Source organism: Ursus maritimus, unplaced genomic scaffold (assembly GCF_017311325.1).
Source record: "Ursus maritimus isolate PB19 unplaced genomic scaffold, ASM1731132v1 scaffold_22, whole genome shotgun sequence".
NCBI classification, from domain to species: Eukaryota; Metazoa; Chordata; class Mammalia; order Carnivora; family Ursidae; genus Ursus; species Ursus maritimus.
In genome coordinates, this window is record NW_024424675.1 from 6,714,307 (window position 1) to 6,737,504 (window position 23,198).

General features: G+C 46.3%; 1 protein-coding gene across 1 annotated transcript; it reads right to left on the bottom strand.

The window, feature by feature from the left end:
* Positions 1-1,150: 1,150 nt before the first annotated feature.
* On the bottom strand, positions 1,151-9,285 carry BANF2 (BANF family member 2). The gene is made up of 2 exons (XM_008710019.2): positions 9,160-9,285; positions 1,151-1,377 (listed from the first exon to the last, which is right to left on the bottom strand). Exons 1-2 carry the CDS (start codon positions 9,283-9,285, stop codon positions 1,231-1,233), a joined length of 273 nt encoding a protein of 90 aa, XP_008708241.1. The 3' UTR covers positions 1,151-1,230.
* Between the last annotated feature and the right edge of the window lie 13,913 nt (positions 9,286-23,198).

Below are 23,198 nucleotides of genomic sequence, written 5' to 3' on the forward strand. Positions count from 1 at the left end.
CCCTGCTGGCAGAGGCTATTCAGGTGCTTGCTGAGGGAAATTACTGGGCTGTATTAGAACAGTGAATGCCAACAGGATACAGGGCCAGGCACCAACAACATCTGCCAACATTTTCTTGAATTTATAAAGCTTGTATAATGGATTAGCTGAATTATGCTAAGTGAAAGAGGCCACTCTTAAAAGGCTACATATTGTGTGATTACATTTATTTGGTTTTTTGGAAATGTCAAAACTGTAAGGACAAAATCCAGATCTTTGGTTGGCAAGGGCTGGGGAGGGGCACAGGGATGATCACAGGGCAGCATTAGGGAACTCTTTGGGGCAATGAAAGGGTTCTCCATCTTGATTCTGGAGGTGGTTATGGGACAATGCATTTGTCAAAAGTCATATAACTACACACCTAAAAAGGGCAAGTTTTACTGAATATAAACTATACCTCAGAAACCTGACTATGATGCTCTTAAAAACATATCCACCATATTTAGTTGCTGTTTCAAGAAAGTTTAATGCTTTTCTCTTGAGGACTTAATGACTTGCTTCTAAAAATAGAAGAAGGCAGAGGGATATAGTGTGAGTCAGAGACTAGGTCATAAAAGGTACTGTGGCTTCCTGCTTGCTTTCTTACTCCCTCTCGGGTCAGCCACTTTGGCGGAAGCTGGATGCCACGCCATGTGTAGCCCTATGAAGAGGCCCACGTGAAGAGCAGCTGAGGTCTCCAGTCAACGGCCACGTGAGTGCAACGACTTGAAGTGGATCCTCCGGCCCCAGTCAAACCTTCAGATGACTGCTGACCAGCTGAGAGTTTGCAACCTCTTGGGAGATGCAGAGACAGAACCACCAGCTAAGCCCCTCTCAGCTCCTGACCCTAAGAAACTGTGTGAGGGAAAATTGTTTGTTTTAAGCTGCTGTGCTTTGGGTTCATGTGCTACGCAGCAATAGATAACCAATACACTGGCTTAACACTTAATCCCTATTTTAAAATAAAAGATTCTTTTCTATAAATTTATGCGGAGCTATTTAGCATGATATTCATGTGAGGTGACAGACAGTTGTTTCTGGGTGGCGAATTTGGGGATCATTTGTCTTTTGTTTGTCCTCTTTTGTATTCTTGCCCTACTTTGTGTAATGAACGTGTATCCTTCAAGTTAAACACAAAAATAATGACCCCAAGCCTGGCTGCCAGTACAGAGCACGCCGTTTACCCAGGCGTCAGAGCAAGGGGGTGTGTGTCTATAGGAAGCAGGAGCACCACTCCTTCAGGCAGTGAGAACTCTCCTGGGCCTCGCACTCGGTGGCACCGCAACAACAGATGAGCCACTTCTGAAACTCCACTTCATCCTTGTGCATCAGAAGGAACTGTCCCAACAGGATGTAGGCCTGTGGGGAGGGGGTGAGGCAGAGAGAAAGACGGGAAAGGTTATAATAAACCGGCTCTTCTCCAGCACCAGAACTCTCGTGAAAATCGAAGGAAGGGGCACAGGTCAGGTTTGAGGGACAGTGATGGCAGGCCCTGAACCCCTGACCAGGGCGATGGGGATTCTGGGATGGGCCCTTGGTGAGATGTGAGGCCAAGTTAAATGCACATCTCTTGGGTCGGGGTTGAGGGGTGTCCAGCCTGGGGTAAGCCAGAACCTGTCTTTCTCAACTTTAATGAGCACGTAAATCACCTGGGACCTTGTTAAAAAGGAGGTTCTGACTCACCAAGTCTGGAGAGAGGCCTGAAAGTCTGCATTTTGAACATACCCCCGCTGATGCTGGTCCAGGGACAACATTTTGAGTAGCAAGAGCCTAGCGTACTCCCTTCTGGCCTCTGATCTAGTATTTCTCTCTCTCTCTCTCTCTCTCTCTCTCTAAGATTTTAAGTAATCTCTCCACCCAACATGGAGCTCAAATTTATAATCCCAAGATCAAGAGTTGCATGCTCCACCAATGGAGCCAGCCAGGCATCCCAGTATTTCTTTTTAACACAGACACACAGACACACAGACACACACACACACACACACACACACACAGAGACACACACATACACACAAAGAGGAATCAGAGATGCTCCCTACCCCATTGCTTTCTCAATCGATCTTGCAGAGTGTTTAACTCTCTCCACTGTTGACACTGTGGGTAATTGCGTGATGTTGGGGTGGGTATGGGGACTGTCCTGTGTGTTGCAGCAAGTTTCGCAGCATCTCCAGTCTCTACCCACTAGATGCCAGTAGCAGTCCCCCAACCCCCCAAATTGGGATAATCATAACCGTCTCCAGACATTGCCATGTGTCCCCTTGGGGACAAAATCTCCTTCAACCAAGATGGCTGCACGTGGGAGTGGTAGATGAAGGGCACCTTAATACCAGTCTGTTCTTGCAAACCAGCTGTGTGACCTCGGGCAACCCACTTAACCTGAAGTGAGGACCCCAAGAATCCAGGTCTCAGTTTCTGCATCGCTTGAAGGCACACAGCGTGCCCTGCCCCACCTTGCAAACTGAATTAAGTGGATTCAATGTAAGAACATTAGGAAAATGTCCTGGAATGCTTAGCCTGTGAGACGAGCACAGAACATAAAATGTGATGAACCTTGTCCATCCTTCCCTTCTAAAGAGTCTGTGTGCATGAAAAACACTTGTAATTAATATTAAGTACACCTGGACTGATGGCTCTTCGGCATTCTCTCGTTTTCTAACTACTGCTCTTCAGCTTTTCACTGATCTCTTTATAATTTTATCACATGATTATTGATAAGGAGCAAGGACTACATGGAGAAAGGGACGCCCGAGTCCACGTGGCCACAGATTGACCAAGCTGCTAACTGGTGAAGCTTGGAGATTTAAGGTCACATAAATGCCCGTGTCTTGCGGCTGGTTTGGGGGCTCTCCAGCTGGGAATGAACAAGAACCAGTGTCCATGCCTGCAGTCCTGGGCCTTCTCCAGGAAAACCTGCTGCTGTCTGTTTACTTTCAGTTACATAAAACAAAGCAAACTTCATCTTAACCAAAGGGAACATTTTTTTTTAAAGAAATTAAATAAAAGCTGAATTGCAGTTGTAAAATGTACCCAAGCTGTTGGAGCTTGGACTTTCTTATTTTTAGTCATGGTCCAGTTGTTGAAAAGATTAAAAAAACAGCCGGTATGTCATGGTCATTTTAACTGCTACTTGAATCATCTTTTTTGAAAAGCCGTATTGTTGCTTAGAACGATCTCATTTTACTTTATCAGTATCCTCATATTGTCAGTGGTGATTTTATGGAGATGTTTTTTAATTCAACATTGAATTATTAACATTGAATGTTAATTGAGCCAGGTGCTGCAGTGGGCGTGTGTGGGGGGGGTGTGCAGAAGTGAGTTACAGGATCAAGGAACAAGGAGCTCTGTCCCGGGAGAAAGAATATTAGTGATGATGATAGATAACAGTAATAATAATGATAATAGCAAGTGGCTCTTGAGTACCTTTGATGGGCTCCAGACCCCTGGCACTTTTAACCCTGTCCCATTCTCCAGATGGAATCACTGAGAATCCAAGGGGTTGATTCCTGTTTTCCTGAGCCCCAGGCTTGCCCATCCCAACTGTCCGCATCTGGTCTCTCACCAATGGCGGCCTCTGCCCTTTCGGAGGCCCCGCTGTTGGCATCAGCTGGTTGGGTGATCAGAGCCTCCACATCCCACCAGCCTCAGCGCCTGGAAGCCAGGGAATGCATACCATGTAGGACCAGAGGTAAATTTTCCAGGAACGTTGCAGGAAGAAGGGCCTCTTCTCATGGCCTCCGGAACCAAGTTGCCACCTGACTGTCCCTCATCCGCTAGCTCTGCTACCCTCCAGAAGTGGGGAGGGAAATTAGCTCACTTCACCCTGCTCCCAAGGGAACCCATCGTCAATGGGTCCCCATCACAGCCCTGTCCAAAGCCTGTTCCATTTCTCTGCTGGCTCCAGAAAGTGAGCCCCTAATTAAGGAGGAGGAAATCTCTCACCTCTCCCTCCTTGGACCAAAGCTTACAAAAATCTGGCTGTGGGGAGGCTGATGCAGAGATGTGGGAATGTTGGGCAGACAGGGCCTACTCCCACACCCTGGACAGAGGGCCCCCTTGGTTTAATGCTCTGCTACAGTCATTTGAAGCCCTCAGGATAGGGGAACAAGGGGCCTCATATCTTCATTTAGTGCTAGGTGGCTGGTCCTGGTCCATGCCAATGAAAATTTTCCGTCTTCACTGTGACACCTGGCCTTTTCTTTTCAACTGTTTTTTTGAGTACGGTTGACAGACATTCGTTTCAGATGTACAACATAGTGATTTGACACCCTGCAGGTTATGCAATGCTCTCCACAAGTGTGTACCTTCCATCCGTCACCTGGCCTTTGCAAACACATCCGTGTGTTCGGCCCTCGCTGATTCTTAGGCTTTGCTGACATCTCTGCCTGGAGCTGCCTGCCAGCTCCTCGGAGCCTAGAGTGATTGCACTTACGTGGCCACAAGACTTCATTGGGGGATCAAATAACTCTCTTATCTCTAACCGGATGCTGGCTCTTCAGCCTTCATGGCCACTGGTAGCCAGTGACAATCTTGAAAATCCAGTACCTCTCGGTCATTTCTGGTTTAAAACTCCTTGTCTCCAGTGCGAATGCTCGATCCAGTGCAGGGCTTGCCCCTTCTTTCTTCTCCATGTCTCCCCGAGATATACTAAAAAATTATTTGTTTAACTAAAATTCACATTTAACAGAGTGGGTCCCTGTATTTCATCTGGCAACCCTATGCAGGGTAACCCCAAACTTGCATGACTGACTCCCTGCAGGGCCCAGACATTGGGCACTGGGGGCCTCTGCATGAGTACCCCCCACCCCCAGAGACTGTCTCCCCAGATGCAAATTTCACTTCTCTCACCCCGAGTGACTTTGAGCAAGTCACACAGCTACTCTGTGCCTATTTCCCCATCTGTAAAACGAAGGTGCAATAGTATACCTTATAGGATTTTCTGATGATTTGATGAGATACAAGTAGTGCACTGAGGACAGAGCCTGACATGTAGCAGACATCATGCATGAATCCCGCTGTTAGGAGAGGCTTAGGGAGCAGGTGGGTACCCAGAACATATAACCCTTCCTGATCTTCCAAGTATCTTTCAGGAGGAAGATTCAGGCTCAAGGATAGGACTTTATAGTATCATCAAAGAACATTGAACGAAACCAGATTCTCTGGGATGGTAAACTTACTTCCTTGCTGTTGGATAACTTCAGGGTTATCCCCCCAACGAATGCACCTGCCGCATAGGGCACTGCTCAAAGGCCCTGAATTTACTGAGTGCCTGGAAATTCACTCATCCCTGGGCAGTGTGTTCATAGGGAGAAGAGGAGTACAAAGATCGTAGAACCATCCTATGCTTCCAGGAGATGTGGAAGAGCCCCAAAGGCAAGTTGTGCCTCTCTAGCATAATGAGTGTGGGCTCTCAGGCCATGTGTGGAAAGAAGAGTCAACAGGACAGATGTCACAGCAAGGGGTCCTATTGAATACTCAGTGTTCAGAAGCAGGAGCTTGTTAGGCTGGGGTGGGCGGGCAGAAGGAAGGCTTTCTTCCCAGAGAAGGTCCGTTGTGAATGGGGTCCTGAAGGGGGTGAATGTCCATTTCAAGAGAGGCCTGCAGGCGGGTGGCCCCGTCTGTGTTTGTGACTCATGGACTGTCTGGCTTGGGTATATACCGGAGCGGGTGGGCGTGGGGAACATAAGACAGAGCGAGAGCTGGGCCATGGAAAGCCTCTTGAGCGTTTTGTGCACCAACGTATTTTCCCTTCCAGGTCCTTCCTTTGTCCCTTGCAGCCCTTCTGCTGTTAAATCTAGACCAGCACTGTCCAGTAGAAATTTAATGTGGGCCAGCCACATATATAATTTTTAATTTTCTAGTAGCCACAGGAAAAAGGAGGGAGGATGAAAGAGGTGAAATTAGTTCTGACAGTATGCTTTATTTTCTCTCATACGTCACAAATATCATTTCGACATGTAATTAGTAAAAAAAAACTATTGATGAGATGCTTTGCATTGGGAGGGGTACTTTAAAATCCTAAATCTTTAAAATCACAGTGTGTACTTTATTTTTTTTTTAAGATTTTATTTATTTATTTGACAGAGATAGAGACAGCCAGTGAGAGAGGGAACACAAGCAGGGGGAGTGGGAGAGGAAGAAGCGGGCTTCCAGCAGAGGAGCCTGACCTCGATCCCATAACGCCGGGATCACGCCCTGAGCCGAAGGCAGGTGCTTAATGACTGAGCCACCCAGGTGCCCCCACAGTGTGTACTTTAGATGCATAGCACATCTCTATTCAGACAGGGGCTCCGTAGGTACCAATGGCCAGTGGCCACCATATCAGACAGTAGAGATCTAGATTCTCCAAGATCTAGGTCTGACAAGGCTGACTGCCTGGGAGAAGGACAGGCACAAAATACCTCAGAGAGAATGAAGCCACATTTTTGACTGTCAAGGTCCTGAAGAGACTTAGGTGAATCCATAGAAGAATCAATAGTTAGAAAAGTCATGCCATAGCTGGGGGAAGGGACAACTAGACCCATGCAGAGGCCAGCAAAGACAAAGGATTGCATGAGACCCAGACAGGTGTCCCTCCCTAGGGTCTCCTGGAGGCAGGGTATAAAAATCCAGGAGCTCAGAGGATTCTAGGGCACTGAACCAGCTCTGTATGTTACTATAATGGTGGATATGTGTCATTGAACATTTGTCCAAACCCACAGAAACTCTGCGTATGCACCCTGGGTGATTACGCTGGGCCAACATAAGTTCTTGGATGGTTACAGATGTACCACTCTGGTGGGGGTGTGGCTCATGAGAGAGGATGTACATGTTGGGGGCACCGGGGTCCATGAGAAATCTCTGCATCTTCTGCTTAATTTTGCTGTGAACCTAAAACTGCACTAAAAATAAAAGTCTAAAATAATATATAGGCACCTGCATTTTTATATGCTAAATCTGAGACCCTTCCCTGCAGGATCGGCCTGCCCTGGAGGCTCTTCCTGCTGGCCCTACCCACCAACCCGTCCTCACCCGATGCGCCTGGATCTCCTGGATCCGGTCTTGTGGATCCTTTTACAGGCCCAGCCAGGCTTCAGCTCTGAAACGAGTCTCACCCCCGAATCCCAGGGTCAGCCCCCTCCCTGCCATGGTAACCACCGGGACCCAGATCTTCCCATGTGGTTTGTGACAACACGATCCCCTGCCATCCTCAACCTCACTCGGGACCTTGATCAAGGCACCAACTTCTCCTTTGTGAAGTGCAAATAGTAACCCTCATCTGGTTCGCAGGTGAGTGAGGGGCCCAAAGCAAAGGAGAAAGGTGAGATCCCTTACGTTAGTGCTTGGAATTAGTGATCCGAGGAATGAGTCGGGCCTGGGAGTGGCGTGCTGGTCACCGTTCTCACCAGGAGGTCGTGAGCATAAGAGGGGCCTGGCCACATTGAGGAAAATGGTTTCTTCTTCTCTACAGCCCTGAATCTGTGTAGCAAGTCTGGAATGCCTGAAAATTTCCCATTATTTGTTCGTTTCTTAATCTTAAACATGTCTATTGCCCCACCTGTAATCCTCATTTAAAACACAGTTATGCTGGAAAAGACAAAACTGTAGGGACAAAAAACAAATCAGTGGTTGTCAGGGACTGAAGGTGGGGAATATGAAGGGCACAGAGCAACATTTTGAAGTGTCGGGACTGTTCTATGGCTTGATTGTGGTAGTGGCTTCATGACTGCATGCATTTGTCAAACCTTGCAGAACTGTGTACTAAAAAAGGTGAAATTCACTGTATGTGAATAGAAATATTTTTAAAATGCTGTGTTTGGCTGATCAGCAGCAAAAAAACATTAAATCAAAGTGGGGAGAAGCCAGAATAATGGGTATCTCTGAGAGTGGGGGATGGCATTGACGGGGGAGAGATACAAGGGGATCATCAGGCATTCTGGAGGTATTCAGTCCCTGAATCTGGGGGTGTCTCTCTCTGTGTGTGTGTGTGTGTGTGTGTATGTAAAAATTCACTGAGCTGAACCCTTCAGATCAATGTTGGTGCGTTACACCACAATAGAAAAGAAAAAGGGACAATCATTTCGTTTAAAAAGGAAATTTTTAATTTAAAATGTCTTCCCTAACCAGACTTGCTTACTTCACTACCTGCTTGGGAAGGGTCCCATGTCCTTTATCTGGGAGGAAAGAATCCAATCTACCTCAATCGTGGAGCTCCAGCTTCCTGGCAATACCACCTAGTGGATAGTAAATGGGCCTGTAGATTGCGTTGATATTCAGAATATTTCACAACTGGTATAAGCAGCGTGTCAACCAGAAAACCAGAGGCCCAGTAGTTCAGAGACCCCCTGGAAACAGCCGTGCCCTATGCAGGCGCACACCAAACTGATGACCAGCCGTGCGAGCAACAGTTCCCAGCCTTGCTGGGCGTTTCTGCAATGTTTTCCTGCACCGTGGTATAGACCCACATTAGAAACTATAGCTGTGGGCAACATCTCTCAACCGAGCGTGCAGTGCTCCATGTGAATTCCCATCCGCCTCTGTATGTGATCACTCTCTTTGGGTTCTCTTTGGGATCGTCTCCTATGCTCTCCTAAAGTTCCAAGCAGCTTTTTAAGAGCACCATAAAAACAAATAATTATATAGAAAAGAACGTTCCGATTCCACGGGATACCCTTGAGGCCATTCTTGGGCTCTGAGTGACATCTTAGAACAACTCCTATCCTCTTACTCTGGTGTAGACCCCAGTCTGCTGTTACTCCACCTGCTGTTGCCAAGCTGGTGCCCTGGTGGGGCGGGGGAGACCCCACGAGTCTCTTCATGGAGGTGGGAAGTGCGCACAAATCATCCATCCTGACAGCCCAGCCCCAGACTCGGGCGGCCGGCTCACTTCTGTTGACCTCTGAGTGTTTGAACTCCAAGTGAATCATGCCCGGCCCAGCTGCTCTGAGCCAAAGCCATTCAATTTGCCCATCATCTACTGGCCCTCGAGGCTGCCCAAGCATGAGGGGTCAGTGGCGCTGAAGCAAGTGGCACTCTGCCAAGTGGCGGCTCTGCTCTGTGACGGCCCCTTGCAGGGACACATAGCAGCGGCTGCCATCTGGCAGGGCTAGGGGAAGAGAGGTTGGGGAGCAAAGTTGGGGCAATAAGAAAAAAATGAATTACCTTGTTGAAACCTTTGGTGACCAAATTGATGGCAAGCTCACGGCTGATCCCATCCACCCAGGCAACATCCTTTTCTCCGATGGGTTCCGAAAGGAAGGCTCTCAGCCTGGGAGACATATGCTCCATCTTCTGTAACGGCGGTGGGAGAACAGGGTTAGGAGGTGGCTGGCTTCTCACAGTGAGAGGGGACACTGGGGGACTGCTCTGCCGAGGGATGCGGGCGACAGATGGCAGGCTTCCTTCCACCACTCAATATTTATTGGGGACTTTGAGATGTCAGGGGCAGTGCCCTGCACTGAAGACCTCAACACATCCATTCCCACCTGGATGGACTGAGAAATGTATGATAGCCTTTGATGAGCCCAATAAATTCCACCAAAGGGGTGCTTTTAATGCTAAGAACTGTGATGGGTTTCTCTCTGCTACTCTTCCCACCCGCAGTGCTTAAAGAAACATAGCTTCTAGAGAGTAGAATAGTGGTTGGAGAAATAGGGATATGTTGGTTAAAAGGTGCAAAGGTTTAGTTACATGGAATGAATAAATTCTGGACATCTAATACACAGCACAGTAATAATAGTTAACAGTAAAGTATTGTATACTTGAAAATTTCTAAGAGGGTAGAGTTTAAATTACATCTCAACACATGCACATACACAAAAGGATACCTATATAGAACTGATGGATAAGTTGTTTAGCTTGATCACGGTGATCTTTCCAGTGCATGTCTGTATGTCAATCAAATTGTATACCTTAATATAAACAATTTCTGTAAGTTCAAGATATCTCAATAAAGTTGTCTTAAAGAAAAAAAATGGTATCATTGCTCCTCTTAGCTAATTAACCCACCTTCTTTCTTTCCTACCAACACTTTTTCATATTTTTATTTTAGTGTTTATTGCACTCTGTAATGGTTGGTGGTTTAGTGACACATAACAGAAAACTCTTCAACTGGATCAAACACCAAAGAAGACATTACATAACTCAAAAGCCCAAGGGTAAGGATGGGTATGGTGCAATCAGGACCACAGCTCCATTTTCTCTGATTCTTTCAACTTTTCCTCCTTGTGCCCTCATGGCAGTGAAACAGCTGCTTTAAGACTCATATTCCCCAACACTCCACCCCAGATGAAGAAGGAAAGAGAGAAAACGTGTCTCCAAGGAGTTCTAAGCAGAACTCCATCCAGTCCTGAAGGTCTGCATAGGGTCACCAGTGTGAGCTTAGTGTTGGCAGTACGCTCTGGTCCTAGATCTGGGAGGGGAGTTAACTTTCTTTAGACCATACAAGCTGTGAGATCAAGTGTAGTAACCTGAACAAAATCAGGATTATTATCCAGAGAAGAGGAGATGAGTGTTAAACAGTAACCGTAATATCCCACTATTGTCCACCCCTTTGGTGACCCAACATCTGTACATTCTCCTTTCCCTACATAATCATCAGAAATACCCACACTTGGTTAATGTAGACTCACCTTCTCCCCCAGTGGGTGAAGCCCTATGACTCATTCAGTTACTGGATTCAGATTCAAGTTCATATTTTCTGGAAGATGCATCAGACTCTCCATCATGTCTGGAAGTAGCAACTCATGGGATGGTAACCTATGAACTAAATTCTGAACTTCACCACCACCAACATAGTCAATAGTGGGGGGAAAACCCAGTATATCTGCAATAAGAATTTCCAGAAGGGGAATTCTCCATTTGGAGAAGGGGACCATGAGAAACATGTTGCCAATGGCCAACAGTGCATGCAGTATTGAGGAAATATTGGGGATTCCTTGCCATGGTGGTAAAGCAAGTTCCTCAGTCAGCCAAAATGGTGGACCCCATTTCTGCGTTTGGTGTAGCTGCCCTGTCCACTACCTAGCCCACATCTGAGTAGGCGTGTGTCTTTCAAGGAGAGTCACTGCTTTAACAACACACTTGTCGTGGGTACAAGTTCCAGGGTTGCCCTGAGGAACAGGCTATTTCAGGCATTGGTTGGCCCCTTTCTTTGGCAAGTCAGCATCCTTAAGAATCTCCTGGATTTCTTCTATTCAAGTCCGGGGCTGTAGTTCAAGCTGGATTTGGTCTCAGGTCAGAATCCTTGAGCTGGCAATGGGGCTCTTGCCTTGCCCACGGCGCTACACCTTAGATTAGTGTCATCTTCTTCACCTCTGACGTGAAGGTACCCCACCTCTGCTCCCTGCCCCGCAGCTGTATCCTAGTTCCATGTCCACAGTGAGTGAGTTGTCCTCTTCATCAAGCTTGAGGCACCTAAGACAAGATGCTCTGTAGAGACCTGGAACCTTCGGACACTGTTTTCCCAGGGCCTGATCTTTTCTCTTGCTAAGCCACCTGATTTGCTGCCTGTGTTCTAACTTTAGCCAGTTACATCAGCTTTTCTGACCCAGCAGGCTTGCTCATCAAAGTCCAGTCACTTTGGATTGCAGGCCACAGGCAGAAAGGCTCTCTCTCTGCAAAGTTGTGTTTTTATTCCTCCCCATTTTCAAACAGGCTACCCTCCTCCTACATTTGAGCCTCCTACGAACTTTTTTTTTTTAAAGATTTTATTTATTTATTTGAGAAAGAGCATAAGCCGGGGTGGGGAGGGGCAGAGGGAGAAGCAGACTCCCTGCTGACCAGGGAGCCTGTCATGGGTCTCCATTCCAGGACTCTGAGATCGTAACCTGAGCCAAAGGCAGATGCTTCACCGACAGAGCCGCCCAGACACCCCGAGTCTCTTAGGATCTTAACAAAGACTGCCAGAGGTAGCCAACATCCTGAGTATTTCCCACCAGATCTCTCCAAATGTCCTATCTCCCTACACAGAGGGTCTGTATCCTGGGATCAAACAGGGAGAAGCAGCCATTTTGCTGGCCTGGGATCAGCGTCTTCCTAATTTAGGTAAAGACATCCTGCTGTTCTCCTTGTGAATACTTCTTCTCAGCCAATTCACATTTGAGGTTTGCTCATTGTAGCATCCCCTTCTTGGTACCAAATTCTGGGTCAGTTTGGACAGTTTGTAATTCAAGGAACAGAAAAATCCAGTTCAAACTGGCTTACACAGTAAGAAGGTCTTATTAACATCTGCCACCAAGAAGTCCAGAGGCAGATCACATGCTTGATCAAGGCTCCGGCTTGGGTTCCCTGCAACTCTCTTGGCTTGGCCTTCCTTTATACATGGGCTCAATCCCCAGCTTGACTCCTTTTTGGAAATAACTGGGCTGTAGCCGGACCTGGCATCACTTTGCCAAGGCACGACCCCCTCCCTCAAAAGAAAACTGTTTTTCCCTAGAAGCCGCCAATGAATGCCTTCTCCAGTCCGTATCATCATACATCAAGCCCAGATATGTGTCCTATCTCTGGTTCAGAAGGCAAGTCAGTGACCTACAGAGCACCTAGGCTGCAGGGGTGGGGATGCGGCCCAAAATCGGGGTAGTTGCCATGTTAGTGGGGGTATTTACCCCATACCGCGATAGGGGATAAGGTCAGGAGAGCAACCCAGCATCCACCACATATGCCCCAGTAGATCGTGAGGGCCACAGCTGCCTCCTATCACCCTTTGCTCCCCATCCCTGCCCCAGCCCCAGCCTGGCCCAGGGCAAGCACTCGGCGAAGTAAGTGACTGATCCGTCCATGGCATTCAGATGCCTCCAGCGCTGGTCCCCTCCCGTTCCCACGCTTCCAATTCTCCGCACCTGAAGTCTAGCTCCCCTCATAAGCATTCCTGCCCCAGGAGACATATTATGACACTTAGGGACACAAACTGTCCAAGAAGTGATGCTCTGAAGGCACTGATTGTAGGAGTCAGGTGGCGTCTAGGGAAAGAGACCTTGATGTGTCAGTCATTTCATGGAAGGGGAGCATAAGGCAAGACTGGTTGTCCAGGGTCCCAGTACCGCAGGTCTTAAATACACAGGTGCGTGAGCTGTGAATACACTATTCTGTGGGGGGCATCCATCCCTCCAGCAGCTAAATATGAAGATCTCTCTTAATCTGTGAGAATACGCTAAAGGGTGAGCTCTGAAGCCCCATCACCTCCTGGGACAAGGAGTTGGGATTGGGGATCCAGCTTGGGGCCGGGCTGTAGGAGAGCAGGGTTTCTGAGCAGGAGGAAGAGCCCCAGAGAGTCCTGGCAGGGTTCACCAGCTTTGCCGGGGGAAAATTCCATTCACTATCCACATTGGCCATCTGTTAAGTTCAACATCTCTGCCCATTAAAAGAATAAATGGAAACTACAACATTGCTATCAATGCAGCAGCAGCAGCATCAAAGACAGGTAATGATTAGCAACACCTTGTGTGTATTTGCTTTTCTCACACACCTGATCTCACTTTGATCCTTGAAACACTCTGGAGCATAGGCAGCCGCAATTTTTATCCTCCTGAGGATCCACTGAATAGAAGCCTTCACATTCATTAGGATGCCTTTGTCTGTGGCAGTGGTTCTCAACTGGGGGCAAATTGTGCCCCCCCTCCCCGTTGAACCCCAAACATTTGGCAATCTGTCTGGAGACACTTTGGGTTGTCAAAACTGAGGGAGGGGGAGAGCTATTCACATCTAAGGGATAGAGGTCAGGGTTGCTGCCTAACGTCCTGTAATGCACACAACAGCCCTCCCCCAACAAAGAATTACCCGGCCCCACATGTCAATAGGTTCAAGGTTGAGAGACCCTCAGCTAAAAGTAACAGAAAACCTGACTCAAATGGTCTTAAAAAATACTTTTCTAATCTCACATAATCAGAAATCCATCGGTGAGGTAGACCCCAGGGTCTTGTCCGTCAGCGTCTGTGTGTGCGTCTGTGTGTGTCAAGGACCAGGCTAGCTGCGTCCAAGGTCCCAAGATGCGCACAGAATTTGCTCGGGTCCTATCCGGACACGAAAACTTCCAAAGGAAGGACAGGCCATTTCTTCTCGGGTGTCCCCAGAACCTCTTCAGTAGAGCTTGCCTTAGTTTCATCGTCCAGAACCAGGCAGCATGCCCACCCGGAAACCAGTCACTGGCCAGGGGAGTGGTCTGCATGGGGATGTAGATGAGGGCAGCCCAATGGACATATGGCCGCTCAGAGAACGCCGGGTTCTAGAGGAAGTAGGAAGAGGAGGTGGATGCTGGGTAGCAATTGACCGAATCCGCCATGTCTTCCAACCTGGTCAAATGTTGAGTCCATCACAACTAGCGCTTCTCAAAGTTTAATGTGCACACAGACCACCTGAGCAGGGGAGGGGGGTCTTGTTTAAAAATGTGGGTTCTGATGCAACAGGCCTGGGTGGGGCCCAAGGTGCTGCATTCCTAACCAGCTCCTGAGAAGATGCCCAAGCTGGGGGCCCACAGATCACACTTGGAGATGCAAGGCATTACATGATGCAACTTTTTTTATATTTTATAGTTAATGGTGGCAAAATATACACAGCATAAAATTTATCACTTAGCCATTCTTAAGTGTCCATTTAGGTAGTGCTAAGTATAGTCACATTGTTGTGCAACCAACCTCCAGAATTCTTTTTGTCTTGCAAAACTGAAACCCTAAACTCATCATATAGCCAGTTTCCACCCTCACCTCCCCCCAGCCCCTGGCAACCACCACCCTATTTTCTGTCTCTATGTATTCAATTACTCCAGATTCCTCATTTAAGTAGAGTCGTATTTGTCTTTTTGTGACTGGCTTATTTCACTTAGCCTAATGTCTTCGAGGTTCAACCATGTCGTATCATGGGTGAGAATCTTCTTCCTTTTTAAGAATGAATAATATTCCGCTGTATGTATATATCACATCTTGCTCATTATTCATCCTTCAATGGACACTTGGCTTGCTTCTACCTTTTGGCTATTGTGAGTAACGCTGCTATAAACACAGGTGTGCAGATATTTCTTCAAGATCCTGCTCTCAATTCTTTCGGATTGAATGGAATCACCGGAATAAATGGTAATCCCATGTTTAATCTTTGGAGGAACCACCGTACAGTTTCGCATAGTGACTGTACCAATGCTGTATATTCTTTTTTTTTTTTAAAAGATTTTATTTATTTATTCGACAGAGATAGAGACAGCCAGCGAGAGAGGGAACACAGGCAGGGGGAGTGGGAGAGGAGAAGCAGGCTCATAGCGGAGGAGCCTGATGTGGGGCTCGATCCCAGAACGCCGGGATCATGCCCTGAGCCGAAGGCAGACGCTTAACCACTGTGCCACCCAGGCGCCCCCCAACACTGTATATTCTTAAACTTTACCACACATTAGACTCACGCTGGGAGACACAAATAACCAAAGCTTGGGTCCCTCCTCTAGCACTTGACTTAATTAGCATGGGGTGTGGCCCAGACGTCGGAATTTTCAAAACTCCCCAGGTGATTCCAATTTGCTGCCAAGTTTGAGAACCATTTCCTTGTCATTTGCTGCTCATAAAGTTATGAGCAGATTTTCTAGGATGATGGGATTCCAACTAAGTGGGATGTTATAGTGGGTTGTCTAATGTCTGTGTTGCCAGATGGCTTATGCTGACCAACTAGCAGGCAGAGCCTGTCCCCCGCTTCCCCAGGCACATCATATCCTCATTAGCCATCAGTAGGAAGATTTAACTATGACCCCTGATGGCTTTGAAGTCAGAGAACTTCAGAGCGGACAGGCCTCCATAACGGCCTACTCTTTTTTTTTTTTTTAATTAAAAAAAGGGATTTTTACTTCAAAGGAAAATTTACCTGGAATCCCTTTATATAAAATAGATCAAAGCAGAATAACTCTGTTGACTTGCCAATGAGGGGAGGGCGCCAGAGCCTCCCAGGGATATACAGAGCCATCCCCATTGTCCTCCTTGTGCCCCCCCTCAAACCCCTGTCTGACCCACCCTACACCCCTCATTTCACCCATAAGAAAACCAATTTAAGAATTTAAGTGACCTAACAAAACAGGGTTGACTCTGTTTCTCAGGGGAGCACTCTTTCTAAGTCACGGGGCATTTCCAGGGTGGGCTTCAGGGTGGGCTATGTTACGGTCACATGAAGCACTCAGCCATCACATGTCAAAACTACCACAAATGCCTTGACATAGTCCTGCCCCATAAAAGAGTCTTGTGTTACAGGGCGTTCTCTTAATTACATTGTTTTGAACCACAAAGTACTGTTTGGGGAGGATACACTGGCAGGAAACGACTTCAACCAAGTCTGGTTTTAGAGGCTAAGAGAAGTCACTCACCTGTTTAAATAAGGCATAAAGGGTCAATGGAATTTAATCATGATTCCCAAAGGAATGACTTCTGGTTGCAAATGTTTGACATCCTTTAAAGATCATTTAAAAATCTATATAGTAAGTCTTTGTGAAGAGGCAATCCCAAACACACCCCATCAGATAAATGGAATGGGGTGGGGGGCGCTGCTCTAATGCCAAAAAAAATGGGTATTTGGGGCTTGGGATAAGATTTGTATACAAATTTAAAAAGTAACATCTCTCCTGATTACACCCCCCCCTTTCTTTATCCCTTTCTTCTCCTACCGATCTTCCTAGTTCTTATGTTCCATAGATGAGAGAAACCATATGATAATCAGAAGGGGGAATGAAGCATGAGAGACTATGGACTCTGAAAAACAAACTGAGGGCTTCAGAGAGGAGGGGGTGGGGGAGTGGGATAGACTGGTGGTGGGTAGTGAGGAGGGCACGTATTGCATGGTGCACTGGGTGTTATACGCAACTAATGAATCATCGAACTTTACATAAAAAACCAGGGATGTACTGTATGGTGACTAACATAACAAAAATATTATTATGAAAAAAATAAAAATAAAAAGTAACATCTCTCAACGAACATTAGCTGAAAGTGAAGTCATTATTCTCTGGAGCCCAAGTAAGATGGCTCTAGGGCTGACCCCAATGATGGAGACATTGGTGTGGGCCATACATGAACATAGCTAGAATACTATAGTTTCCTCGAAATCTAAATGGAAAAGCGTAATATTTCTAAATATATTACTTTGCATAATACTTTATTTTAAATGTGTATAGTTAAATTATGAAATGAGAAGGTATAAACAAACGATTTTATCTACATCCCTAAGAGTTTATACATTCAAATGGCCAAAAAAAAAAAAAAAAAAGCATTTTCAGAGGGGTCTTCTAATTGAGCAAATGAGAGTTTCTCTTATTTTCCTGTTGTCTTTCTATTTGGGCATATGTGGTACTGCCTACTCCAGGGAACTGAGATGTTGATAATGAGCTTCATGTTTTGCTCTTACCTTTTATTGAAGGGGTACAGAACAGAAATCTGCATAGGTGCTCACATTGTTGAGAGGGCTGCTACCCACATTTTGTCCTAGAAAATGCCCCCCATGGTGAATCTTTTTTTAATGTGAAGAAAAAAGTATACCTTTCAAAACTGGTATATTTCTATCCTTATGAGGAAAAGAATTTGTAAACATATTTCTCTTTTTACTCAGCCTACTGGGAAGCTTTGAGCTAAACGGCCACGTTTAGAAGTTAGCTTGGATAAAATCTCTCTCCCTTCCTAGTTATCATATTTGCTTCTTCTGCTCAATGCCCTCATTTTCTTTCTACTTTTACTTTAAAACTTAAATTTATGTGCTCGGAGTACTCACACACTTTTTAAATTATGCTGCTTTATCATGTGCTCAAAGCCTCAAAGATATGGAGAATAAAAATAGTTTCTAAACTAAGCAGATTTATGGAAAAATTCAGGGTCCATCCCTATGGTCTCAAAACCCTGCAGCCTTGTAGCACCAAGGGAAGGCAAGAGAATGAGGATGAGAATAATTTCGGGATTGTCCTTAGGGAGGCCCTTGCCTCCAGTGTGCAGATGGCAGGACAATGGAGTTGGACCAGGACAGAGTGAGGACAGTACGCATTTCTCACCTCTCAGGATGCAAGGGAACGTTGTCTGTCAAATACTCCTAGCTCTGTACACCTCTGCCCTGCTCCTCAAAACTATCTCTTCTCCCTTCAAATGACCCGGTCTGTCTCTCCCTCCCAGGCATTGCTAGATAAAGAATAAAAAGAAGGGTGGTAATGTTTCTATGACATTGAGGTCTGACTCTGAGGAGCTTTCTTTCCCTTAAGCCATTAAAAGTCTGAGGAGATACTCTAAGGTTGCCTCCCTTTCTGGATGGAAGCTCATAGCCTCAAGGCATAGGGCTCCACTTTGTACAGTCAACCCAGGAATGACTTTCCAGGGCCTACCATGCTCACCACAGTGTCCTGGGGCCAGCCCATGGCCACGCTTCACCTTCTCAGGCCACATCCTGGCACACCTATGAATGGCTTTCTCTGTGAGGATTGCTCAGCTGGCGGGCTCTATGCCTGCTGGTGGCCATCTTTGCCACCGCGTATGGAGAGCTTGCTTGAGAAGGAAGCAACATGGAGAAAAGCAGATCTGAGGGCAATGCAGATGGGCAGAAGAAATACCCAAGCTAGGGAGTCAGAGATAAGTGGGTGCAAATATCCGTCCTTCATTTACTAGCTGGGAGACCTTGAGAAGATTTCTGAACCAAAGACTCAGTTTCCTCATCTGAATGGTGGGCATAATGAATGTCACCCACCCACAGGGTGGTTGTGCAGATCAGATGAGTTAACTGAATGACAAACACGCAGTACACTGTCTGGAAAAGAGTAAGCACCACCGAAGGTGAGCCAATTCATTGGGGTTGTATCGCATCATGATTTCCCAAGACTATGGTTACGCAAATCTCTATGGTTATACGGTCAAGTTGATTTCTGTTGCTTCTAAGGACTATCTTCTTCTCTTTCTTTCTTTTTCTTTCTTTTTCTTTCTTTCTTTCTTCTTTCTTTCTTTCTTTCTTTCTTTCTTTCTTTCTTTCTTTTTTCAAGTTTTTATTTAAATTCCAGTTAGTTAACATACAGTGTAATATTAGTTTCCGGTGTAGGATTGAGTGATTTATCATTTACATACAACATCCCATGCTCATTACAAGTGCCCTCCTTAATGCCCATCACATGTCTAGCCTATCCCCCTGCCCTCCTCCCCTCCAGCAACTCTTGGTTTGTTCTCTGTGGTTACGAGTCTGTTTTACAGTTTACCTCTCTCTTTCCCTCCTCTTTGTTCATCTGTTTTGTTTCTTAAATTCCACAGATGAGTGAAGATGTACGATGTTTGTGTTTTTCTGACTGACTTAGTTCACTTAGCATAATACTCTCTAGATCTTCACTTAGCATTGCTTGGTTGTTACTTGGTTTCTTTCTTTATTTCTTTTTTCATTTGTTTTGTTCTTAAATTCCACATATGAGTGAAATCATATGGTATTTGTCTTTCTCTGACTGACTTATTTTGCTTAGCGTTATACTCTGTAGCTCCATCCGCGTTGTTACAAAAGGCAAGATTTCATTCTTTTTTATGGCTGAGTAATATTCCATTATATATATGTACACACATGCACACAACACACTTTCTTTATCCATTCATCAGTCGATGGACATTTGGGCTCTTTCCATAGTTTGGCCTCCAGTGTGCGGAGGGCAATGGGCCATCGGGATGCACGTAGCCCTATGAATCACTCTTTTTGTATCCTTTGGGTAAAGACCTAGTAGTGCAATTGCTGGGTCTTGGCTAGTTCTATTTTTAACTTTTTGAGGAACCTCCAAACTGTTTTCCAGAGTGGCTGCACCAGTTTGCATTCTCACCTACAGCATAAGAGGGTTTCCCTTTCTCAGCATCCTCACCAATATCTGTTGTTTTCTGTGTTGCTAATTTTAGCCATTCTGACAGGTGTGAGGTGGTATCTCATGTAGTTTTGATTTGTATTTACCTGATGATGAGTGAGCACTGTCTTCTAAAACACGAGCCTGTCTGTCTTTCGCATGCCATGGAAAGACCCTTTGGTATCTACCCCTGTAAGGGTCACCTGTTGTCCAGCCCTGCTCAGCACTGGCTCTCTCTATTTCTGGAACCAGCATCTCTACTTCCCTTTGGGGACTCGCTGTTCCCCAAACCTCAATCTCTATCTTCCCAGCCCCTTGGCTCCAGGCCTGGCCAAAGAAACCAGTATATCATTTTGGCTACAGTGATTGGTTCAGAAATGGGTATGGTGTGTTCCCTAGCCCAGGCCGAGCTCAGCTGGCAGAGTATGAGTACAGAACTGCTGGTGACCATCTCTGTCATCTCCTGTCCCTGAGAACCTACCTGGGAAGGAAGCAACCTGTAGGAAAGCAGATCTGTGAGAAGGAAAGAGACATTCCCAAGACCCACTTTCAGGCCTGGATCTAGCCATGCCTGAAGGCACCTACCCCTGAAGTTTTTAATTGTATCAGGCAATATTTCTCACTTATGTTTAATTTCGTTTAAGTTGGGATTGTACAATCTGTAATAGAGTCCTAACTAATCCACCCCCATATTCATTCACTCAGTCACTCACTCATTCATCGTGTTTGTGGTATGCCTTCTATGCACCAAACACAGTGCAAGGCACAAAAGCTTCTTCATCCCACCCAGAGGCCTGTGGCAGGATTAGTCCCATGGGCAGGCATCAGGGATGGAAAAAAATCATTTTTCAATGACCATTAATGCTCATCATTCACAAATAAAAGGAGTATTTCCCTTCCTCGCCCTGAACTCCAATTCTACAATGGCAAACAAGATTTCTCTACTCCTTGGTGGCTGTCTTACACACGACTCTTTAATTGTAAATCTTTCTCCTGATGCGTGTGATGAATACCCAAATAAATACAACGATTTCTCAGAACATTACTGAGCATTGTCTCTGACAAGACCTCGAGTGAAGTCTATGAACCTACAAGACAAAGACTTCTGCAGGTTCCTGTCAGAGAACACTTCATTGATGAGGGGGACGTTCCCACAGGCAAGAGGTCACGTCTCTGGGGAACCATAAAGGAGAGGGGGGATTGTCTTCATGGATTCCAGACTCCAAAGGTCAGTGTGGGTCTAGTAGAGCCCTCTGGGGTGTGCCGGATGCAGGGTAGGAGACCTGAGGCTGCTCCGTCCATGACCAGAGCTATGACATTAGGCAAGTCACTTCCATTTCATGTGTATAAAATCAGAACATTGAATTAGCTGGACCTCGTTGTTCTGGTCCCTCCCAACATCGTGTGTCTTTGGTAACTTACAGTCTTTAGATGATACAAAATTCATACAGGGTCAAAGTCCCTATCTGCCATTTTCAGGTCCAAAAAGCTCTGAAAACCAGATGATTTTTTAAAAAATGTATTTGGCAGCAAAACCTGGCCTAGACCAACACAAAGCTATTTATAGTCTTTATTATCCCACTTAGTGTGAATATTTATACATTTCACCACAGGAATATTAATGGGCTTGTTTACAGTGTACTGAGCCAGATTCTACCAGGAATGTTCTATAATACACAGAATAGGCACCATATTGCCTTTCTAAAATTCAAAAAATATCTGAATTTTCCAAAACTTCTAGTCCCGGCACTCTCCAATCAGGTTTTATAGACTGACACTAAGATCACTGTGCCTGCAGCCGAGACATCCTGCAACTGTCTCCTGTTGAAGGCCCTTGTCTCCCCGGCTCGCCCACACTCCACCTGTCTTGTCCGCCTCACTAAGGCTCTGTCCCCGTCACTAACCCTCTCTCCCCAAATAGAATTGTCCCCTTTCTCCTGCCTGCGCCGGATATCCTCTTGTCTGCACAGTGCTTCTACCTGGGACTGTTGGGGCTTGCATCTTTTCTTCATGAAAACCTTTCCTCTCCCCTGGGGCCCCATTCTCTGCAAAGGACCAGGCACTAAGCTGATGAAATAAGTCATCTAAGGAACAGATGAGAATTTTAGTTCCCCTCCCTGGACAAGGCATCTGCATTTCTTACAGACTTTTTCCCACTTATTTTTATTTTTCATTGTGGTAAAATACTCATCACACAAAGTTTACCTTCTCACTAATTTTTAAGTGTATATTTCATAGCGTTGAGTATAGTTGTGCCAGCAATCTTCAGAACTTTTTCCTACCCATTAGGCAGTAACCTCCCATTCCCCACTCCCCCAGCCCCTGGCACCCACCATTCTCCTTTCTGTCTCTATGAATTTGACAACTCTAGGTACCTGGTATTGGTAGGATCATTTTTTCTGTCTGTGACTGGCTTATCTCACTTAGCATAATGTCCTCAAGGTTCATCCACTTTGTATTGTGTGTCAGAGTTTTCCTTTTAAGGCTGAGAAATAACCCATTGTGGGTATATACCAAATTTTATCATCATTCATTCACTGATGGGCATTTGGGTTGCTTCCGCCTTTTGGCTATAGTGGGTGATTCTGCTATGAATATGGGTGTTCTATATCGTATATTTTTAAACTTCTTCATTTACATTCCCCCACGGGTAGAGCTGTTTGATTCTGCCTCTCTCTGCTGTTGTAGCCCTAGAGAGAGGGGGAAAACAATATCATCTTGGGGAAAAGGAGGATTTTCTCCAGAAAAAGGAAACACGAACGGAGAGTCTGTTTCATCTGCCCCACGGATTCTAGAAGAGGAAGGAGAAAGCTTGCTCCATTATCCACAAGAGAGAAGACAATGTCTGCAAAGTGGGTAATAGAGGCAGGGGACTTCCCACTCTGGGACAAAAATTCCAGAATGAGCAGACCTGCTAGATTCCAGAGGGTAATGTCCGGAACACCGGCTGGGCTGGGAAAATGGTGCCTGAGACCGAGCGGCCTGCTGGCTCGGGCTTGCCATGAGACGACAGGAAGAGGCACTTCCTAAACATTGTGGCTCTGGAGCAGCGCTGCAATCAGCGGCCAGACAGAGGAGCCTGAGCTCGGGGCAGGAGATGCTGGGAGGGCTGATGGGTGAGCTGAAGCCACGAGTCGGAACAAAGAGGCCCCACGAGTAGGGACCTTCCAACCAGGGCAAAGCCCCAAGCCATGGACTCCAGAAGAGGCTGCCACGATATCTCTAAAAGTCTAGAAGGGGCTAATTACCTGTGCGGACCAGAGCAGCTTCGCTGCCACGGGATCCGGTTATGGTCCTGCAGGCTCCGTGAGTATTCAAAGCCCTGTGCCCTCACTGCCGTAAGGACCCACCTGCCCCTCTCTGCTCCCCACCGCCACGGCCACAGAGCTCCTTAGGGAAGGTGGGG

Coding starts and splice junctions, on each gene's coding strand:
- BANF2 (XM_008710019.2), bottom strand. CDS start 9,285: ATGGAGCATATGTCTCCCAGGCTGAGAGCCTTCCTTTCGGAACCCATC. Junction 1,378..9,159: donor TCACCAAAGGTTTCAACAAG/GTAATTCATTTT, acceptor CCCTCCCCACAG/GCCTACATCCTGTTGGGACA.